At 35.3% G+C, this 22,378-nt stretch overlaps 1 protein-coding gene across 3 annotated transcripts in view; it reads left to right on the forward strand.

Annotated features, from left to right (window-relative positions):
* The window catches only part of INPP4B (inositol polyphosphate-4-phosphatase type II B), a 325,665-nt gene that overhangs the window by 145,854 nt on the left and 157,433 nt on the right, over positions 1-22,378 (forward strand). For all 3 annotated transcript variants that reach the window (XM_045552212.1, XM_045552213.1, XM_045552211.1), the window contains 2 exons: positions 3,227-3,299; positions 15,243-15,390. In XM_045552212.1, the coding sequence (XP_045408168.1) occupies positions 3,227-3,299; positions 15,243-15,390 (221 nt within the window). The remainder of the gene's footprint in view (positions 1-3,226; positions 3,300-15,242; positions 15,391-22,378) is intronic.

Below are 22,378 nucleotides of genomic sequence, written 5' to 3' on the forward strand. Positions count from 1 at the left end.
TCTACTAGATGCTTACAGGAGAAAGAGAAGAAATAAGACAAATAATGTTTTAGTATTATTGTGAAAATAGTTTTGTCTTTGCTCTGTGCATGATGCAAACTTATCAGGGTCTTCCAGGGAACTCTGGACCAACTTTGAGAATCACAGCTTAAGGAATAAAATATAAAAGTGCTTTGCCAAGTACTGGTCTTTGATGGATTCATGCAGAGCTTTATGATCATTTTTTTCTTAAAACTTAGCTAGTTTTCTAACTCAATGCATGGCAAATTGATATGACATTCAAAATTACTAAGCTCCAAGAGTTTTACATATCTTATGTTTCCTTGGGCTCTTACTATCAAATGACAGTTTTTTTTTCAGTATTCATTGAAATCAAGAGGCTTATGGTGCTATGTATGACACAAAGAGCATATGACATTTACTATTCCTGCTCAGAATCACAAATGTGAAGTTATTACATTAAGAGCACACACCATATAAGTATATAAGTAACACTGCAAATATCCATCATAATAATAGTAAATAACAGTATATACAGCTTGAGCCTCTTTAAGATTCCACATCATTTTTCTCTTTTCATCCTCTGTAGCATCTGGCACAGCATGAAAATGAATCTATAGTTGGTTGTAAAAAATTAAATAAAATAAGCAAAAGAAATAGGATTATGATTCTTGGCTTCAAAAAATATTCCGTCTAAATAAAGACACAGAGGTCATGCAATATAAGTTACTATAATTGAAGAAAATAATTACTGAGTCCAAATAGGAAAATGTTAATTATTTTCATAAATATTTATTGGCTATTTTTAGTTTATGTGCCATGATTCTAACTCTTGAGAATATTCTGAATACTAGGATTTTAAAATACAATACAGCTGCAAAATAATACTTCTGTTAGGTTCAAATTGTCGTAAATATCTGCCTTCCGGTTTGGATGGAAGATATGAGTCTGTGAAAGTCATATTTCTGTGTCCATTTGGTAAGATAATACAGACCTGTTAGGAAACATAAAGTTATCTTTGATTACAGGAGGCAGGGCTGCCTCCATGCGAAAGCAGTGTCTCAGAATAATGGCATGGTCTTTATGACTTATGGACGTCTTCACTAAGAAGGTTTAATCAAAACCATTCCTGTAAGTTATGTTGTAGATGATGATATTCTTTTGGAAAGGAGGATGTCTCATAGCTGTACACTTAATTATTAGGTGGAAGGATGTCAGGGACAAATTATGAAAGGATTTACAGACCAGCCTGAAAATACCGGATTTGATTGGACAATAAGTAGTCATTACACATGCTAGAGTGGAACACTGATGAGTATAATGTTTATGAGAGACTATTTTAACAGCCCTATATAGGCTGAAAGAAGTAGAGGAAATATTGGAAATAGGGGAAATAAAGAATTTCAAGTATGTCCAGGCATCATTGCACATCACTTTAGTGATTTGGAAAGTGCATTTCCAAACTAGCTGTGGATTAAAGGAAGAGACCACCTCTGACTTCTGGTATTTAGGAAAATGAATTAGAGAACATCAAATTTTAAGAGCTCTTTGCAGTCATTCATTCTTTCAGTAAACTAGGACCTCAGTAAAGAAATTATGAAAGCACATTGTTCCCCATCAAGAAACTTACTAATGTGATGAATGTTGTGATGGAGGAATAAGTAGTGGACTACAAGAATACAGAAAGTAATTTAGATCAATGTTTTGAATGATTTGTCTTCCTCTTCAAAATGTTTAAGGAACATACATATTCCATCATTAACAGCGACCTCAGTGTCCATGATTCTCAAAGGGGAGCAGTTAGAGCAGTTGAGAAGTGGCTCATGTAGTTCTGACGCAACCTGGGGGGCTTGGTCTGAGCCCTCGGAGTCCCCTGAGAAGAGCCATGCAGAATCTACAAAAGGATGGCTGCTCCCCTTAGAACTCCTTACCAAAAGAATTTTCTCAGCCATAAAAAAGAATGAAATAATGTCTTTTGCAGCAACTTGAGTGGAACTGGAGACCGTTAAGTAACGCAGGAATGGAAAATAAAATATTCATGTTCTGACTTACAAGTTGGGTGTGGGTGGCCATGCAGAGTGGAATAGAAGATACTGGAGACTCCAAATGTGGGAGGGTGGCAGGAGGGTGAAGGATGAAAAATTACCTAATGGGTATAATGTACACTATTTGGGTGATGGGTACACTAAAAGCCGAGGCTTCACCGCTATACAATATATTCATGTAACAAAACTGCACTTGTGCTCCCTAAATCTATTGAAATGCTATTATAAAAAATGTTCTGGGTTTTGTTTTGTTTTGCATTTACTTGTTTATATCTGATATATTTACTCTGAAAATGCACTCTTCCTTCTCCTGTGCATGTTTATTTTTGTTTTGTTTTTGGCTAGAGATAGAAGGAAACTCATTTGAAGAAACAAATTATAGAGTGTGCTTATGTGAAAATAGGTCTCTTGTCAAGCTCCTGGGGCCAGAAGAGTTTTGTTTCCTCTCTCAGTTACACTTTTATAGGAAGCTGAGGGAAAGTAACAACAGTTGGTGATGTATTGTTTGGTACATTTTCTGCCATCCTGGCTCATTCACTGGGAACATGTCAATGTGCTCTTCTATGTCTTTTTGCTCTTTCTGTCCAGAGAATGTCAGTTCCGTAAAGGTCATGGGCTTAATCAATTAATTACAAACTCTAGAGATCAGCTTATTTATAAATGGTCCCCATACTTTATAAACAAGTGTTTATATTGTTTTGCCAGAAACAAAAATATTCTTTTGTCCTATGTAATTAGTTTCTTCAACATATTTTATCTTTTATTTAAAGTTGCCATTACTTATACTCTAGAAAATAATTTGCTTTCTATTGATCTGAAATAACCCAGGTGAAAGAAATACAAAATGATTCAGCTTGTCAAATATGATTTACTGTACTAACAGCATATCTCTAGCATGTTGAGAACAATCATTTTCCTCTTTTTACTTTCTTTCCTAAGTAGCCTTTAACTAAAACTGAAACGTAGTCTATAATTATATAACACAAAACATATTATATATAAATATAAGTAAATCACACGTTAAATACTCTTCACAGTAAAGATAGGTTGGAAATAGTTTGACAAAAATGTTTTGTTTATAATGTCTTGAAACCATGTACATAGCCTCATGTTTTGCAAACAAAAGATTATTTATCATTTTGATTATTTTTAAATGTTTTTTTTTTTAACTTCTTTCCTAGTGTGCACTGGTATGTGAATGTACAGCCCCAGAAAATGTGAGCGGAAAAGATAACTTCCCTTTTTTGAATGCAGGTATGTGACTAAGTTTTGTATACTTATATTATTTGCACATGAAAATAAAGTTTTACTTCCTTTGAACTCAGTGCTGAACCTTAGCAGAATTCTCACAGTGTCATTTGTGAAACTTAGGAAATGAGCTAGTAAATCATTGGGATGCAGCAGAATGAGGGCAGACTCTACAATTCTATAGGAAGGTGGTATACATAAGTCACCTATATGGCCAAATACAGTCACACACCACTTCATGATGTTTTGGTCAACGACAAAGCACATATAAGACAGTGGTCCCATAAAATTATAATGGGAAAATATTCCTATCATCTAGGGACATCTTGGTGATCTTGACCCTTTGTAGGCCTAGGCTAATATGTATGTTTTTGTCTTTTTAACAAAGAAGTTTTAAAAATAAAAAATAAATAGAAATTTTAAAACCAGAAAAAAGCTTATAGAATATGGATATAAGAAAGAAAATATTTTTGTACAGCTGTACAGTGTGTTTTAAACTAAGAGTTATTACAAAAGTCAAAACGTTTAAAAAAATTAAAAGGTTTATAAAGTAAAAAAAAAAGTTACAGTGAGCAAAATTAATTTATTATTGAGAAAGAAAATTTTTCAATATAAATTTAGTGTAGCCTAAGTGTACAGTGTTTATAAAGTCTACAGTAGTGCACAGTAATGCCCTATGCCTTCACATTCACTCACCACTCACTCACCCAGAGCAACTTCCGGTCCTGCAAGCTAAATCATATAGCCAGGCGTATAATAGGCTGCACCATCTAGGTTTGCTTTGCATAAGTACACTCTATGATGTTCGCACAATGACAAAATTGCCTAATGATATATTTCTCAGAGGATATCCCCGTCGTTAAGTGATGCATGACTGGAAATTTCTTTTAGCTATAGAATTATGTATTATCTGAAACAGACTAAGTAATAGAAATATGAGGCTCTTATTTAGCTCGACTTCCTAATTATATAACTCATAAAATAAAGTTGTTAAAACAATTAGATATATGAATTTAGTAGGAGAAATTCTTAATCACATTTGTACTTTCCTGCGTGTGTATGTGTGTACTGTGTTACTCATAGTAATATATTTGAATTCCAACAAGGTACTAAATAAAGCATACATTAAATGTTTTTATTAGTAAAATTTGACACATATGATACAGTTAAAATTAATGTGATAATATGAATATGTAAAATTCTGTAATTAATTTTAAATGATAATGTAAATTATGTACCATTAATAATAGTAAATAATGACTGCTACAGTAACAGACAATATTCTAAATGCCTCCCGTGACTCCCCTTAGCCAATCCTTTAACATGTGCTGTAAGGAAGGTACTATCATTATCCACACTTTGTAGATGAGGAAATTGTTCACGGTCATCTACCTAGTAAATAGTGGATCCAGATTTTAAACTCAGTTTTGATTCCAAGGCTCCCAAGTACTGAGCTGTGGTGTTATTATTACTAAGAAGCTGTTAATCAACAAGTTGGTGTCTCAGTAAAATGCCTTACTATTTTTTCTAGCTCTGCCATGTTGTACATTTAAGCAGTGACATAGAAATCATGACAATCAGATTAATGAATAATACAGAACTTCAAACGCTTACTCATACATTAAGTTATTAGCAGTTTTTTCCTGCAGGAGACAGCTAATAGTAGGGAATGAAGAGGGGAAGGCACCCCTTAGGCTGTATTTATACACACAGAAAAGTCAAATAAAATTTAATTGAGAAGCATGTTTAAAAAAGAAATCAACTCTACTTACACAGAATGAGGGATTATACCAAAGAACAGCTGCTTCTCAACCTATGACCAAATGGCATGGGATTTTTGTTTGTTTTTATAAAGATTTAATATTGGGAGGTATGTGCATTAAACAGTTGTGAAGGGTCTACCCAGACAGCTGGATCAGCCATACAGCATAAAAGTACTTGATGAGTTATTAATATAGTGAAACTTTCTAAAGTATTATCAAAGGGTCCTCCTTGCATTTTTTTTCCACCTGAAAGTTGACTAAACCTCAGTTCTTTAATATATTCAGATAATCTATTTACTAAATGTCAAATTGTGAAAATAAATTTGAGTGTGATAGATATTAAATTCATGTTAAATACAGTCTGACTCAGGTTATCCTCCTGTCAGCAAACTCAGGTTATCCTCCTGTCAGCAAAATTATCTATATCAGTGGTCTCCAACCTTTTTAGCACCAGGGAGTGGTTCCATGGAAGATAATTTTTCTACGGATGGTGGGTGAGGGAGGGCAGGATGGTTTTGGGGTGATTCGAGTGCATTACATTTATTGTGCAGTCAAACCTCTCTGCTAGTGATAATCTGTATTTGCAGCTACTTCCCAAAGCTAGCATCACCGCCTCAGCTTCACCTCAGGTCGTCAGGCATTAGATTCTCATAAGAAGCCTGCACTCTAGATCCCTCACATGTGCAGTCTACAGTAGGGTTTGTGCCCCTATGAGAATCTAATGCCACCACTGATCTGACAGGAGGCGGAGCTCAGGCAGTGATGCAAGCGATGGGGGAGTGGCTGTAAATACAAGTGGAGCTTCGCTGCCACTCACCTCCTGCTGTGCAGCCTGGTTACTAACAGGCCAGGAACTGGTACCAGTCCATGGTCTGGGGGTTGGGCACCACAGATCTATACTATAGTTTTAATACTTAATGATTCACTTATGTGAACCTTGTAACTTTTTACACACACAAATATGCCATTTTAAGATACTGTTTGGTTAAGTACAAATTTCAAAGAGAAATAAAAAACATTATTCTTGAAATAGGCAAATGTATTATTTAAGGAAAAAGAGACAGAAAGAACATATTGAGAAATAAATCTACCTCCTGGTACCTGTGCCATGAAATCTGTAAGGTGTGATCTTGGAAGCCATACTAACTCTTCCAGACTACTAGAGTACTGTCATGTGCAAGCAGTAATATGACAGAACAACTCACATTAAATTGATGTGAGCAGCAGCATTCTGCAATTTGAATACATTTAATGGGGTGAAGGATAATTCATTACCACTTTTCTCCTTTCAGGGAGGTAGCAGTTTTGGTGGTGATAGTTCACTTAGTTCTGAAGATATTTCTAAATGTCCTGAGTCCAGGAAAATGAGGAGGGTGGGGGCAGGGTGGTAGAATTTACAGCCCAGGGTGGCGCACAGAACTCAGGATATTTGCCAGAAATATTTCTTTGAATCATCTTATATTAGGGGGAGATTAGACTGAATGAAAGTCAAATGTTATAAAGTCTAGATTTTTAAAGAAGTTTTAAAAATACAACTAAATGCTATTCATAAAATATATCTGTTCAAAATATAAAAAGCACATTGCACAGGTATAGAATATGTATGGCTTGGCCCGAGTGTACCTTATCTTTTGTTCTATTTATCTATCTAAACTCAGCAACTTTGGAATTAATCCATTATATTCCCATGTGGTATTTTTTTAAAAAAAATCTGTGGGCAAAGGGAGCTATTGGCATTCTTCTCCAGTCTTTATATTAATGTATTATATGGAAGTTGCCAGTCTCGAGTGAGTTATGAAGTACTTATTGAGTGAGTAGGAGAGAATGTCATATCTCATATCAGCTCCTCACTATTCTATTTACATCTCTAGAGGTTTCCTTTATAAATCAGTTAATTCACTTATCTATTGTAAAACTGAGAAGAAAAAGCACTTTCTCCTAAGGTCTCACCCTTTTCAGGGCCTTGCATGTTGAATATGTATGTTGGGAGTCTGAGGAATTGAGGGTGGATGGAGAGAAAAAATGAGAAAGAAGAGGAGGAATTTATAATTTCTTAAACAAGCTATGTAAGTGCCTTAACTATATGAGAAAACAAGGTCCACTAGAAGACATAGTGAAGCACTGGATATGTGAAGCTTTTAATTCGACTTTCTAATCATGTAACTCATAAGATAAAGTTGTTGAAACAGTAGATGTAACCTCTTTAGTTATTTGCTCATTTATTTAAGCAAAATAGTACTAAGAAGACTTTAAACTATTGATATTTGATATTGGGAGTGAGGGGGGAGTAGGGGAATTTTGACTATAAAGAAGTGTTGATGGTCAAGTCTCTCACATGGTCATGGAGTTGGGTGTTCTTGCTAAGTCACGTTAACTGAGGCACCATGTCTGCAACTGAATGGTAATAAACGATCTCCTGTGGTATTAATAGAAGAGCACTGGACGGGCTTTCAGAAGAACTAGCGTCAAAGCCTAGGTGTGTCAACCAGCAGTCAGCAGTGTGACCCGGGCAGACAGTTCAGCTTCTTTGCATGTCACTTCTTTTAAAATGATCAGCTTGACCTGAATAATTTTTGACTTCCTTCTTGGCTTTCAAATGTTTGAAGTTGATCTAGCATAGTCTAGCTTTTGCTATGTTTTTCTTCTTTTTAGAAACATTTCATGAACATATTCATTTTCATCAGTTTCACGTGTGTTTGTCATTGACACTTTCCTTTCTCAGGAGTTATCCCTTACGGTAAAAACCCTGACCAGAGATAAAACTTTTTAAAATTTTTGTAAAGACAATTGTCTCTAGATTTCTCAATTCTCCCAAAATTTTTTTGGTAACATTTATCATTCTACCGAGTACTTCAGCCCATGGACCCTTATATTATCATACCCTGTCTAAGGACCTAATGGGCCCTGTCACAACATGTCCTATTATTGTCCCATTTTGAGTGAGTTTCCTCCTGTCAGCAAGCATCAGATACGATAGAGCATTTTCTTTTGTTGAATTCTATACTTCTTGAGTCATGAAATTATCCTTCATATTCTTTGCAGACCACTCTCGTGCTCCATATTAATATGTTAATGTTAATTCACATTCCGAGAGGGTGTACCTGACAGCAGTGATTTCCATGACTGTGAGAGCTGGAGTCTAAACACAGATGAGGGGACTGTGCTATCCCATAAATACGCGCAGTTCGCCCTATTGGAAGAATTTAGTGGTGTTTGTACTTCTTATTTCACAAATGAGGCGTACCTGTTCTCAAAATAGGCCACCATAGCTTTGATTCTTTTACCCAAAATAGGATTAAACCATCTACTATTTTTACTTTGCAGAATATGCTAGATTGTAAGCTACTTAAGAAGAAAGAACATTGCTTTTCTTTTTTTTCCTATTCACAGTATACATTTTATTTTAACAAGCACTGAACCCTTAAATCTTATAAATTGAATTCCACATCATTTAGCATGCATCCTTTCCTGTTGATCTAGTAAAAATCTCCCCTCATTTAGAACTTGGCTGATAATTTATTGATAAAATAAATATTTTTCATTATTAAGGAATAGAAATGTTCAGCCCTGCTATAAGTACGCCTGAGATTTCAGGAGAAGCAGACAAGACAGCCAATTCCCCCACATGACCCTTTAGATAAAGGCCATTCCCTAAGCTTAAACACACACACACACACACACACACACACACACACACACACACACGGGGTTTTTCTTTCTTAAATCTCATGGGAAACAGGCTCTAAAAATCGAGGGACTTGAAGTCTAGATGTAGGTATAATCCAATCACTGGCACCCTCTTAAAAAAATAAAATGCCCAGAGCTAACTTGACCTTGGGGTGGGCATGGTCATCAGCCAGCCAGGCATCTTTCTGGTGATGTACAACATAAACACCTCCTGGAAGCAGAAGGTGCCTGGAGCAGCCCGGAGCTCAGGAGGCCGGAGCGCAGGTGCAGAGATGGCTCAGAGTGGCGCTGTCTTCCTTACTCCTGAACACACTGAGGATCTCTCATATTGGAATACAATTATGCTTTGTCAAATGGCAGACAACAGGTGCATCTAATTTGACTTTATGCTTCAGGAAACAGAAAATTGCATTGTTATTCTTTGCATGAGAAAGATGGTCAGATTTAATTATTTAGGTTTGGAACAAAAGAATTTATTACTTTCCTTAAAAATTACTAGCAAATTCTCATTGAAAAATTTTATTCTGCCTCATATAGCACCATAGATTTTAATTGCCTCTTGCAATACCACACAACTGATCTAAATGCTGAGATAACTTTCTCCTTTCTACCACCCTCATCCAAAGGAATACATGATTCAAAATATTTTTGAGGCTGTCAAAATTATTTCTCTTCATAGTCATTCTGAGTCCTGATGAATTCCAGCCAAAAAGCAAATCCATAGTTCCCCCCCCCCGCTTTTTTTTAACCCATGTGGTACTAAATCTACCACTTTGTCAAATGTCAGATGAAAATCATTTCATGTTAACAGAGATCTTTTCTCCATATAACTTAAATGGATTTTCCCCTTGTGCTTATAACTCTGATATATAAAATTTGCACTCATTTTGGCTTATAATATTGGCCCTTGATCCCTTTTACTTCCTCACTGGATTTATTTGTCCTTTGCTCTTTTAACAAATGTGATATGATCAATCCACTTTGCGTTTTTAGAATTTCTATATATTTTCATTACTGTGTGCTCACAGATTTAGGATGTTAAGTAGCTTCAAATGGAAGAGTGAATTTCACTATCTAATAATCAATGGAACCATCTCTTAAATGCCTCCAAATATTTCAATTGTTTTTATGTCGTAAGTCCGTTTATCTCCTCCCCTGTCCAGCTCAGATAAACTGGAAGAAAAATAATAAAGACAAGGAAATGAAATAGTCAAAAATTTAATATTTTGTGGAAGAATTTAAGGAGGTCTTTCAACTATGTATGGTTAATCTCTCATTCTGATGTCTGTGCTCTTCCTTGAAATGGAAGAAGTCCTTTCCTCCAAGGAAATGTCCTTTCCTCTTGCATTTTCCCCTCTCAATTTACATAATTGTTGCTGCCATGCCTGTTCTCTTCATGGAGCAAGTAATGATGGGAAACATCTGAGCTGTAAGGTCTAAACTCCCTTCTGTGGAATGTTTGCATTTGCTGGGCATTGGGCTAGGCTTGGGAGAAAAAGAGTGAGCAAAGGACACAGCACACTCCCCTCCCTTTCACAAAGCTCACACTCTCGTGTGGACATGGACCACCAAACAGATTACTGTGGTAGAGTTGGTAAGAACCCTGACAGAGATGGGGGTGTGAAGTGGATAGGAGAGACACCTATAGGCAGCAAGGTGATGGAGGCTAAGGAAGGCTTCCTGGAGGAGGTGATAGCTGAGCTCAGTTGAGAGGATGATTATATGTGGTTAGGAAAGAGGGGACTTTCTGTGAGGCACAGGGAAGTCTTTGAGCAGAGACATATTGGCAAGAAACAGCTTGAGTACAGTGGACTACGGGTAGTCCCAGGTTGCTCAACATGAAATGTGAGCCAGCTTCTAGCTTTTCTAGTTGTGTCCTTTCCAGACAGAAACAGAATGGACAGAGTTAAAGCAAATTCTTTTTCTGACTGCCCAAAATCTAACTTCCACATTCTACAGGAGTATATTCACCAACTGTCACCAATTGGAGACAAATATTACTTTTATGTTTTATTATGACATCTGTTATAGTTTTTCTTATCTTGGCCTTAATTTTCAGATGGAAGGCCAAGAGTGTGTAGGTTTGACTGGATTAAAGATCTCTCTTTGCTGTATTTTCTGAATGTGTCTCATGTTTTTCTTAACCTCCCTTTTCTGTAGCCATGCTCATGATAGTGTTTCTGTGATCTCTGTTTAGGTTTTTCAGTTCTTGTCCAATCTTAAAAGAGCTAATTTACATTTATTATGTATATAAATCTAAGATGTTTTCAAATACAAATGAGGGTATGTCAGTATCTTATTGGATTACAAAGACTTATTCTTAGTAAATATACTGTAGCATGTGAAGAACAGGCAATATAGGTACATTCAGCTGAATAATTAAACAATTAAATGACTTCATAATGAAAACTACAGAATGAATGGATACTCTGCAATAATCTGCTGTATATTAAAATAATGATTTTGTAAGGCCTCGGAGCCAATGGAGTCAGATTCCTTGAAATATGTAACTTCTACCACATTTTGAAAACAAGAAAGTGTGTGAAGATAATCACGGATTAGCTTCCTCTGAAGAAATATATAAAATAAGCTGTCTGAGCTTTTTGATTATCTCCTGGACTCTGAATCTATATTTCTAAAATTCCTTGTCCAATCAACCCGCTGATATCCTTAGCACACCTTTGTTTACAGAAACATAAAAGAAGAAACCATCGCTATAATATCTCTGTTTTATCTTTTCTGCCCCAGGTTGCTTAAAAAGCAGTCTTTTTTATATTTTATCTGTGTTGGCTTTGTTGAACATTTCCTTGGCATCCTTACTTTGGATAATTCAGAATTGCAGCAGCTTGGCTTTCACAATTGCTGAATCCCAAGAACAAGCAGGTGGCATGCTACCTTGTTAAATGTCCGTTACGGAGTCTGGGAGAAACAATATAGAAATTTGAGCTGTGCTGCAATTTCAAAGGGAAGAAAAAAGTCTGTCGTTTACTTTCTTTCCTTGTGTTCTTCTCAGGGGGTGAACCTCAAGGGGACTGTATCAGTCAAGATCTGGACGAGTTTAGAACTTTATCCTTATTAAGTCATCACAACACCATGCTGTGGTCCAAAATATTTCAGCAACTTTTCTCTTGGTAGCATCTGTCACATGATATTTTCAGAAATTGTTTTGGCAAAAGCAGTGAAAAAAATGAGCATGTGAATACTCACAGGGCTTTCTTTAAAAGGAATTTATTATGGGTGTTACATAGTTATTGTTATTGGTAGAAGTCTATTGTATGGTCAGAAAAGCATCTCCTACCTGAATAAACACTTGGCAACAGTGGAGAGCCAGAACTGAAAGTCATTTACACAGTCATCCGCTCATTTACACAGCTGGAGTGTGTGTGAGCAGAGTGTATATCTCTGCTATAGGGAAAAAAGCATTTTTAAAAAATTGGCAAAAGCATTTATATTTTGTGATCCATTGTTCAATATTTGATACATGGGTACCATGCCTTTCTTTTATTTGAGGATGACACAACCTCTCCACCATCAGCCCAGCAAGAATTTTGAGTTGAAAACAACTTTCTTGTGTTTTCTCTAACAAGTATGACAAATTTGCATGGTAGCTAAAGTTCAGACCATATTTCTTCATTTTTAAAATCATGCTCCATGGTGCTATATTTTATGATCCACAGTAAGTGTTCTTGCTTAAGACATAATAGGTGTTCAATAAGCAGTGCTGATGGATCAAACTGGGTTGCAAAGTGGATCCCACTGTATCTGCATTGAGATCCTGATAAATATAATACTATATATGTAATTTAACATTAATGTTTGGAGACCTATGAGGCTCAAAAGATCAGAACCAATAACATAAAAGTTAGACAGGAGACATTATTGGGAATTTTTTCTTTGTGTGATCAAGTTGCCTGATTTTTAAATTATTTGCCCCAAGTGTTTCCTTCAAAAATAGTAGTGTTCCTAAGGAGTCCTTGGATGATGTGTACTTGGTGGCCAGAAGAGTATTCTGGAGCTTATTAATCAAACCACCCTTGATTTCTGCTTGAGCTGTTATAACAAAGGTTTGTATTTAGAACACATTGAAGAGCATTAAAATGAAAATAATAAAATCAAAAGTTGAAGGACTTGTTTTGGGATCAACAGAGAAAATGAAGAATTACCTGTTGTGACATAATTCATTCAAAATACAACTTTTCTAAAATATAATTATTGATGTATAATAGCAAGAAAAATCCAAGGATTTTTAACCATCCTTTGGGAGATACAAAGATTCTGTATAATCTTGGAAAAAAAATAGAAATTAAAAAGCAGCACATATACTGAGTATAGATAAACCAAGTAATTGAATATTTACATATGTAACTAAGAAACAACGACATTTCAGAGATTGAGAATCTGTTTTACCATAAGATGATGCATTCATATTCATAATCATTTTAAATACTTTAGAATTCATGAGAGCCCATGTTTGGTGTATGGACAGTATATCAAATTCAATATATACTTAAAAAATTTTTCCTACAATAGAGATGATAATAGAGGCAGTAGTAAAATTCTTGTATCTTTGAAATATTGTCACTTTAAAAATGAATGAAATCTTATATTTTCTTTCATTGACTGGCTGAGGTTTTATATTTCAGGTTAAAGAAAATAAATATAACGAACTCCTTGTTTATATCTGTGATATAATCTAATTGACAAAGCTTAAAGATAGTGCTTACATTCAAAGAATGATCTTCTGGGGCATACAACTCTAGTTTTTAAAATACAGTATTTCTCTTAACATACTGGAAATAGTCTACTTTCTTTTGGCTTTCATTGGTGCTGTTGAAAAGGGAGCACTCTATTTCTTGGCAGGGGGGATGTAAGTGTGCTGGAAGATTTGAATGTGCTGACTGAAGAATGGTTTGTTTGAAAACAAGGTTTCCGGGCCGGGCGCGGTGGCTCACGCCTGTAATCCTAGCTCTGGGAGGCCGAGGCGGGTGGATCGCTCGAGGTCAGGAGTTCGAGACCAGCCTGAGCAAGAGTGAGACCCCGTCTCTACTAAAAATAGAAAGAAATTATCTGGCCAACTAAAAAATATATATACAAAAAAATTAGCCGGGCATGGTGGCTCATGCCTGTAGTCCCAGCTACTAGGGAGGCTGAGGCAGTAGGATCGCTTAAGCCCAGGAGTTTGAGGTTGCTGTGAGCTAGGCTGATGCCACGGCACTCACTCTAGCCCGGGCAACAAAGTGACACTCTGTCTCAAAAAAAAAAAAAAAAAAAAAAAAGAAAACAAGGTTTCCGGTATGGTACCAATTTTGATAAAGATAATATCCAGAGTTTATCTTTGAGAATGGATGATTGAAGAGGTATGGATGACTAGATCCTCATTTCAATGTTCAGAAAGATATTATATGTTTGCCCAAGCAGTGACTAAGATATGGTGGTCTTATAGACCCTAAAAGTTTGAGAGGCATTTTTCCCTGCACATCGAGAAGACCTGGCCCACATACCATGCTCAGTATTATCTGAAGCCTCACGTCCACTTCACTAACAACTGTTGTTTTTAATCAGCCTTATTGGTAAACTGGTGCCAACTAATCATAGGTTTTTGACTGGTGATTGACTTGATATTTTATTGCCCATAAAACTTTGGTATATTAGTGTAACAAAGGCATTCACTGCCTAGCAGCAATGGAAATAAAATTCTGACCTGAAATAGATGGCTTGGAAGAGTGCTATGAGTGTGAACTTTCCAGATAAGTATTAAGTATTATCTTAATATCTGACCTATATTCTTTTTATGTCTTTTAAAATCTTTGGTTGCATGACCTTGTTACTTCTCCCCTAATCACTACCCACTCACCTTAAATACAGTTTCTTCACAGTCTCTCTGCCTTGCCTCTGATAATATGTGGATTCAGGAAAATGTGTTATTTACTCATTGGTCCTTAAGTATATGAATTTTAATAGGTCTTCAGCTAGAAAAAATGAACCTTTCTGAAATTTAAGAAATAAATAATTTTTAGTAGTAGGACCTTTTGCAACATCTGAAATAATGTGTCAGTTTGTCACCTACAATATAAGTAGGTAAAGTTGGCTAAAAATGATCAGAAGATATTCAGAAATACATTTGTTCAGAGCATATATTATTCATATATGCTTATTTTTATCCATATTTATAGATACATATGTTCTATAAAAACTTCAGAAGAGCAAAGAATCAATAGGTAATAAGAGAAACACAGTAGCCACACAAATTGCAGTTGAATGTATAATTTTTTTAAATTTAACAAAGGCTTTCTGTCCCAGAAGGTACTGAAAAGATAAGATGTAAAAATAAAATTCTTAAAAATTCAAATACACTAATAGATTCTAATAAAAACCAAATTTTTGATCAGATGTATAATTAGAATGCTACCTTGATTAATGAGTTTGTTAATGGAGATTCACCTGATATGTGTTTGCTTCTAATTTAACTATTGCCATTTTATTTTTTCTTTCTTTCCAGTGTTAAAGAACCCAGTGTGTAAATTATATAGATTTCCCACATCTGACAATAAGTGGATGCGAATCCGAGAGCAGATGTCAGAGAGTATACTTTCTTTTCATATTCCTAAGGAATTGATTTCCCTTCACATAAAAGAAGATTTGTGTAGGTAAGAGAAAATGATTTATTGTTGTGTCTCACATTATTTATTTCTATGTCATTTAAAAAATTTTTAATTGACAAATAAAAAATTATATCCATCTCATGTACAACATGTTGTTTTGAAACATGTATACATTCCAAAATGGCTAAATTGAGTTAGTTAACATATGCCTTACCTCAGGTACTTATGATTATTCATTTTTTCTCCAAAACACTTTTTCTTAAGGTATGATGATAACATAAAAATCTAAACCTGCACTGTCCACTGTGGTGACCACTAGACCTATGTGGCTGTTGATCACTTAAAATATCACTAGTCCAGATTAAGATGTTCTATAAGTGTAAGATACACACCAGATCTTGAATTCTTAGCACACACATACACACACAGAGAGATGATTTAATAATGGAAAGTTAAGATTTTGGATATATTGGGGTTAAATAAAATACATTATTAAAGTTAAGCTCACCTGCTTTTGTTTTTTACTTTTTAAATATGGCTACTAGAAAATTTAAAATTACGTATGTGATTTTCATTTGTGGCTTGAGCTATATTCCTTGTGGGCAGCTTGGTATCTGGCCAATACCACAAGCTTTGACCTTATAATAATTCTTGTGTCTTTACCTCATCTGCTCACGGTTACTGTTTCTCTGTAAGGAATCCCTGTTTGATTCTTCTTTGGGCTTCTCATTTGTAGCAAAGACTTGAGATATTTGTTGGTCTAAAAACTATTTGAGATGACTGATAAAATGTGCTATGCTAATGGACAGTATTGTACAAAAAATTAAATCAGTTGCTATAATAAAGCAAAAGGATTTGAGAGCTGGTTCAGTGATAGGAATATCTTTGAACCATGACCAATCAAACAATTTGTTTCTCTGCCTTTCAAACAAACCTCTAATGACTTTGAAAATGCTGACTACTACATTGTCCTAAATGCTGTTAAGGCCCTAAATCTCACAAAATGAACAACCTTTACAATAGTTAACATTGTATATTTGCTAAAATATATAGCAGAATGTGAAATGTCCAGCAGTTTGATTTTTAGCGTATGTTCACATTAGTACACATAGTTATTTAATGGTGTTCTCCTTTAGTAGACTCTAAAGCCCCCAAGGATTCCATATTGAATGAAGCCAGTCAGGGCACCAGGGACGGGGCAGATCAAATCTGGCAGGTATTAACAAAATTGGTTAGATAGAAATGACTGCACAAATACTGTATGTATAAGTGAGGAGAAAAGAAAAAAGAAAAGATAACAGATCCCAAATTTGGGGGGAAATCAGACATAAAAATGGATTATAAGAAAATGATCTGGACCTAGGGAAATAAAGATGGAAAGGGAGACAGGGAAGTGGGTATTTAAGAGTAGTAGAGTGAGAATAATGAGACCACGGAAATCAGACGAGTATTGACTCAGGCCAAGAGAAGCTGTAATATGTCCACAAATCTAAGTGGACTACATAAGAGCCAGCAGCAACAATGAGTTAATAAGCCAATGTCTTCTGAAATGGATTTGCAATTATTTTCCCTACCTAGAGCTAGTACTATGAGTAGACAATGGGCAAAACAAAGCCCCTGGAAAGATAGAGCAAGCTTATACATCAGAGTATAGGAGCATGGAGTTTGGATATTTGAGGTTATCATCCTCAACATGGTTGTATTCTAGACCATTGGACACTAAGAACAAATCCTACTAGAGCCATGTAAAGATCATTTCATACTGAGGGGTTGTCCTCACAGGAGTTAAGTGCAATAAGGAAGGACTCTCAGTAGACCAACATGAGTTACAGGTGCCAGGCAGGACCTAGCACCTTCATTCAGCTGAGAAACACAGAAGAGAAGTTGCCAGATGAAGCAGATTTATTAAGTTTTACCCAATAAATGGCACCTGAATAGCTACATCTAACTTAACCAATCATAAATTTCTAATTATGGTTAATCATAATTTACTATATATTTTAAAATACCTAGAAAAGGATGTTCCCACCACAAAAAAAGATAAATGTTTTAAGTGATAGATATCCCAATTACGCTGACTTTATCATTATGCATTGTATACATATCAAAATATCACATGTACCCCAAAAGTATATACAGCCGTGATAGATCAATAAAAAGTAAAAAATAAAATGTCAAGAAGACATAGAAAATGAAAAATAATGACATCATAAAACACTGAAATCTATTAACATAATACCATATTATTATATAATGTACTATTTTTAACATAATTAATTTTAGGCTAATATTTTGAGATTGAAAATCTTTAATGGACCATAAGTGCTATTTCATTAAAAAATACAACAAGCTAGGTGAGAGAGAAAGAGAAAGATCCCTACTGGTGCCTCCATCTGTGATTTGCAGCTTTTTATTGCATATCTGCTACTTTGTTTTCCCACCCTTTCAATGACTGACACATATCTGCTACTTTTGAGTCCTCCGTAGTGCTGTCTCCAACCCGTACCTCCACTACCACTCCCATTAATGTCCCTCTATCTCTATCCATTTGTTGATAGTAAATCCAAGCTGGAAATACGAGGAGGAAATTAAGAGAAAGAGACTATTAAGCTGTTGAATTTTTATAGGCATAGCCAGGGTCATTATCTTAACACATCAAAGTGTTGTTCACCTGCTCTGTCCTTATGCCTTTCCCTGTATCTCTTTTTTCCTGTATTTAGTCATAACAAAAAATTTGCTACACATGGAAGGGGCTGGTGGGCAGTTTTGATGGAGACAGAAAGAAGAACGGTGCCTCTAAGTAAGAAGTTTCATTTCCAGAGACAGAAGTAGGAACTGGGATTGTTCGAAGAAGAAAATCACATTTTAATCCTACAAAATCAAACTATATAAAGACCTGATAGATTCTGAAAATTGCCTAGGGACTGTGATATCTAAACTGTTTACTTTTGGCTGTTTTCAACACCTTTTCTGTATAAATCTCCCATTATTAGAATTTATTTAAAAAATTCAACCATGAATCTCTAAAATTTTATAAAGAAATAGAGATTTAAAAGAAATTCCTGAAGACTCAAAAGGGAAGTAGGACAATTTTGCAGGAAAATTTACCAGCTGTCTCAGTAGAGTTTCAGAAGATATTGTTATTATGAAACAGAATCAGAAATCCATATGAAAATAACCGTCTAAAAGAGAAAGCCAAGACAAAAAGGATAATAGAGGAAATAATGAGATTTTAAAATCCAGTAGTTAAATGAAATCCACAGATCCAGCAGAAAGGAGTTGACATTTAGAAATTATTAATATATCAGTAATGTAGAAGACAAACGTGGTAAGCTCTTCCCAAAGCTAAACAAAGGTGAAAAAAATCAAACAGATGAGAGAGAAGATGTTAGATGTTCAGGTCAGAAAGGTGGAAATGACTAAATAATTTTAAATGTTCTTAGGGAAGAATAGTGCAGAAGTTTGAAAGAAAACTGAAAAGTCACCGAGTCTACAGTTTTGTTTTGTCCTAGCCTTATATTTCTTTGTAGAACTAAATGGCAGAATCCAGTAGAACAATATCTACTGATTTCTGAGAAGAAAAGGCTGTGACCTTACATTATTATATAGGGTTAGGTTATAAATATTTTATGAATGAAAGCAGACATACTTACATATGAAGGAGCTCAGAAAATGTCATCCACAAAACTTTCTTGAAAAATCTACTTGAAGATATATGCCATCCAACTGAGAAAATAGTTTAAATTAAGAATTATATGTATAATGTAAATTAATATAATAAAAATTACATTATAATATGAAATTAATATAACATAATGTAAAACAATAAAGAATATAAGAATGGGAAGTTGTCCTGCAAAATAACTTGAAACCTTTTTCTTGGTTGGGTGTAATCTCCAGCCTGGACAAAATTTTACTCTGGATTTTTTTTCTCAGCTGCTCTTCCACTAGGCTTCCTCAGATCGCAGAAAGTGCTGTAATTGCACCCACTTGCTTCCCAACCCCATGATGGTCTCTCTTACTTTGTTTAAGGAAAATGACAGGTACCATAATACTGTCCTCTTTCAGTACTTGCAAACAGTATGAACATTTCATTTAAATGCTCGGATCTATCCTGGGAGAATTAATAAACAAAAAGCTTGATGGTTTTTATCTTCAGAAAAAAAAAGGTGCCTGGGCAACTTTATATTATGGTCGTTTGTATTACTAAGGAAGCTAAATTACTATTTTCTGAACTTTTAACATAAATATTAACTAAATTATATGATTATATATTTTATGAAGAGTAACAAGATAGTAAGTAGCAAGTATAAACTGTCACTAAGTCTCTTTCATATTCTGTTCTGTGTGGGACCTGTGGAGAGACATACACACACACACACACACACACACACTTCAGAAATATTGCAGGTTCTATTCCAGACCACTCCAATGAAGAGAATAATGTAGTAAAGAGAGTCACATAAATGTTTTGGTTTCCCAGTGCATTTAAAAATTATGCTTATACTATACTGTAGTCTATTAATATGCAATAGCATGATGTCTAAAGAAACAATGTGCATACCTTAATTAAAATATTTTATTTCTAACAATGCTAACAATAATCTGAGCCTTCAGAAAGTCATAATCTTGTTGCTGGTGGAGATTCTGGCCTCAATATTGATGGCTGCTGATTGATCAGGGTGGTGGTTGCTGAAGGTTGGGATTGCTGTAGCAATTTCTTAAAATAAGACAACAATGAAGTTTACTGCACAATTGACTTTTCCTTTCACAAAATATTTCTCTGTAGCATGTGTCTGATAGCATTTTACCCACAATAGAACTTCTTTCAAAATTGGAGTCACTCCTCTCAAACCTTGCCACAGCTTTATCAACTAATTTGACGTAATATAAATCTTGTGTTGTCACTTTAACAATGTTCACAGCATCTGCACCAGGAGTAGATTTCATCTCAGAAAACCACTTTCTTTGCTCATCCATAAGAAGCAATTCATCCATTAAAGTTTGATCATGAGTTGCAGCAATTTAGTTACATTTTCGGGTTCCACTTCTCATTCTACTTCTCTTCCTACTTCTACCACCTGTGAAATTGCATCCTTCACTGCAGTCCTAAACCCCTTAAAGTCATCTATGAAGATTGAAATCACCTTCTTACAAACTCCTCCTAACGGTCATATTTTGGCCTCCTCCCATGAAGCAGGAATATTCTTAATGGCATCTAAAAGAGTAAATCCTTTCCAGAAGGTTTTCAACTTACTTTGCCCAGATCCATCAGAGGAATCACCATGTAAGGCAGCTATAGCCTTATGAAATGTATTTCTTAAATAATAAGACTTGAATGTCAAAATTACTCCTTGACCCATGGGCTTCAGAATGGATATTGTGTTAGCAGTCATGAAAATAACATTAATCTCCTTGTACATTTCCATCAGAGCCCTTGGGTGACCAGGTGCATTGTCAATGAGCAGTAACATTTTGAAAGGAATCTTTCTGAGCAGTAGGTCTTAACAGTCAGCTTAGAACATTCAGTAAACCATGCTGTAAACAGATGTGCTATCATTCAGACTTAGTTGTTCCATTTCTAGAGCACAGGCAGAGTGGATTTAGCATAACTCTTAAGGGCCCTTGGATTTTCAGAATGGTAAATGAGCATCGGCTTCAATTTAAAGTCACCAGCTGAATTAGCCCTTAACAAAAGAGTCAGTTTGTCTTTTGAAGCTTTGAAGGTAGGCATTGATTTCTCTTCTCTAGCTGTGAAAGTCCTAGACAGCATCTTCTTCTAATATAAGGCTAGTTCATCTACATGGGGACTCTGCTGTTTAATGTAGCCACCTTCAATTATCTTAGCTCAATCTTTTGGATTACTTGCTGCAGCTTCTACATCAGCACTTGCTGCTTCACCTTGCACTTTTATGTTATGGAGATGGTTTCTTTCTTTAAACCTCATGAACCAACCTCTGTTAGTGTCTAACTTTTCTTCTGCAGTTTCCTCACATCTCTTAGTCTTTGTAGATTTAGAGAGTTAGGACCTTGTTCTAGATTAGCTTTTTGGTTTTGGGAATGTTGTGGCTGGTTTGATCTTCTATTATGACCACTAAAACTTTCTCCATATCAGCAATAAGGCTGTTTCACTTTCTTATCATTCATGTGTTCACTGGAGTAGCACTTTAAATTTCCTTCCAGAACTTTTCCTTTGCATTCGCAACTTGACTAACTGTTTGGCACAAAAGGCCTAGCTTTTGGCTTATCTGGGCTGTTGACATGCCTTCCTCATTAAAATAAATCATTTCTAGGTTTTGATTTAAAGTGAGAGATGTGTGACTTTTCCTTTTAACACTTAGAGGCCATTGTAAGGTTATTAATTGGCCTAATTTCAATACTGTTGTGTCTCAGGAAATAGAGAAGCCGGAGGAGAGGAAGAGAGATGGGGGGAACAGGGGAAACAGCTGATGAGTAGAGCTATCAGAACACACACATCTATTGATTTAAGTTGGCAGGCTTCTATGGGTGTGGTTCTTGGTGCCCCCAAACAATTATAATAGTAACGACAAAGGTCACTGATCACAGATCGCTATAACAAATATAATAACATTGAAAACATTTGAAATAGTGCAAGAATTACCAAAATGTGATAGAAGAGACAGAAAGTGAGCACATGCTGTTGGAAAAATGGCACCAATAAACTTGGTTAACTCAGGGTTGCCACAAACCTTCAATTTGTACAAAATACATTATCTGTGAAGTACAATAAAGCTAAGCACCGTAAAACAAAGTATGTCTGTATGTGTGTGTATATATACATGTATATGATTTTTAATGAAAATTCAGTAAATATAGTATGAACTTAGTCATGGCTCCCATCAGGAGTCAGCAAAAAACTTTTTCTTAAAGGGCCAGATGAGTAAATATTTTTGTCTTTGCAAGGCATATGATCTCTGTCCTACTACTTAGCTCTGCCACTGTAGCACAAAAGCAGTCATAGGCAGTGTTTGAACAATTGTAGCTGTATTTCAACAAACTTTATTGACAAAAA

Source organism: Lemur catta, chromosome 5 (assembly GCF_020740605.2).
Source record: "Lemur catta isolate mLemCat1 chromosome 5, mLemCat1.pri, whole genome shotgun sequence".
Classification (NCBI taxonomy): Eukaryota; Metazoa; Chordata; class Mammalia; order Primates; family Lemuridae; genus Lemur; species Lemur catta.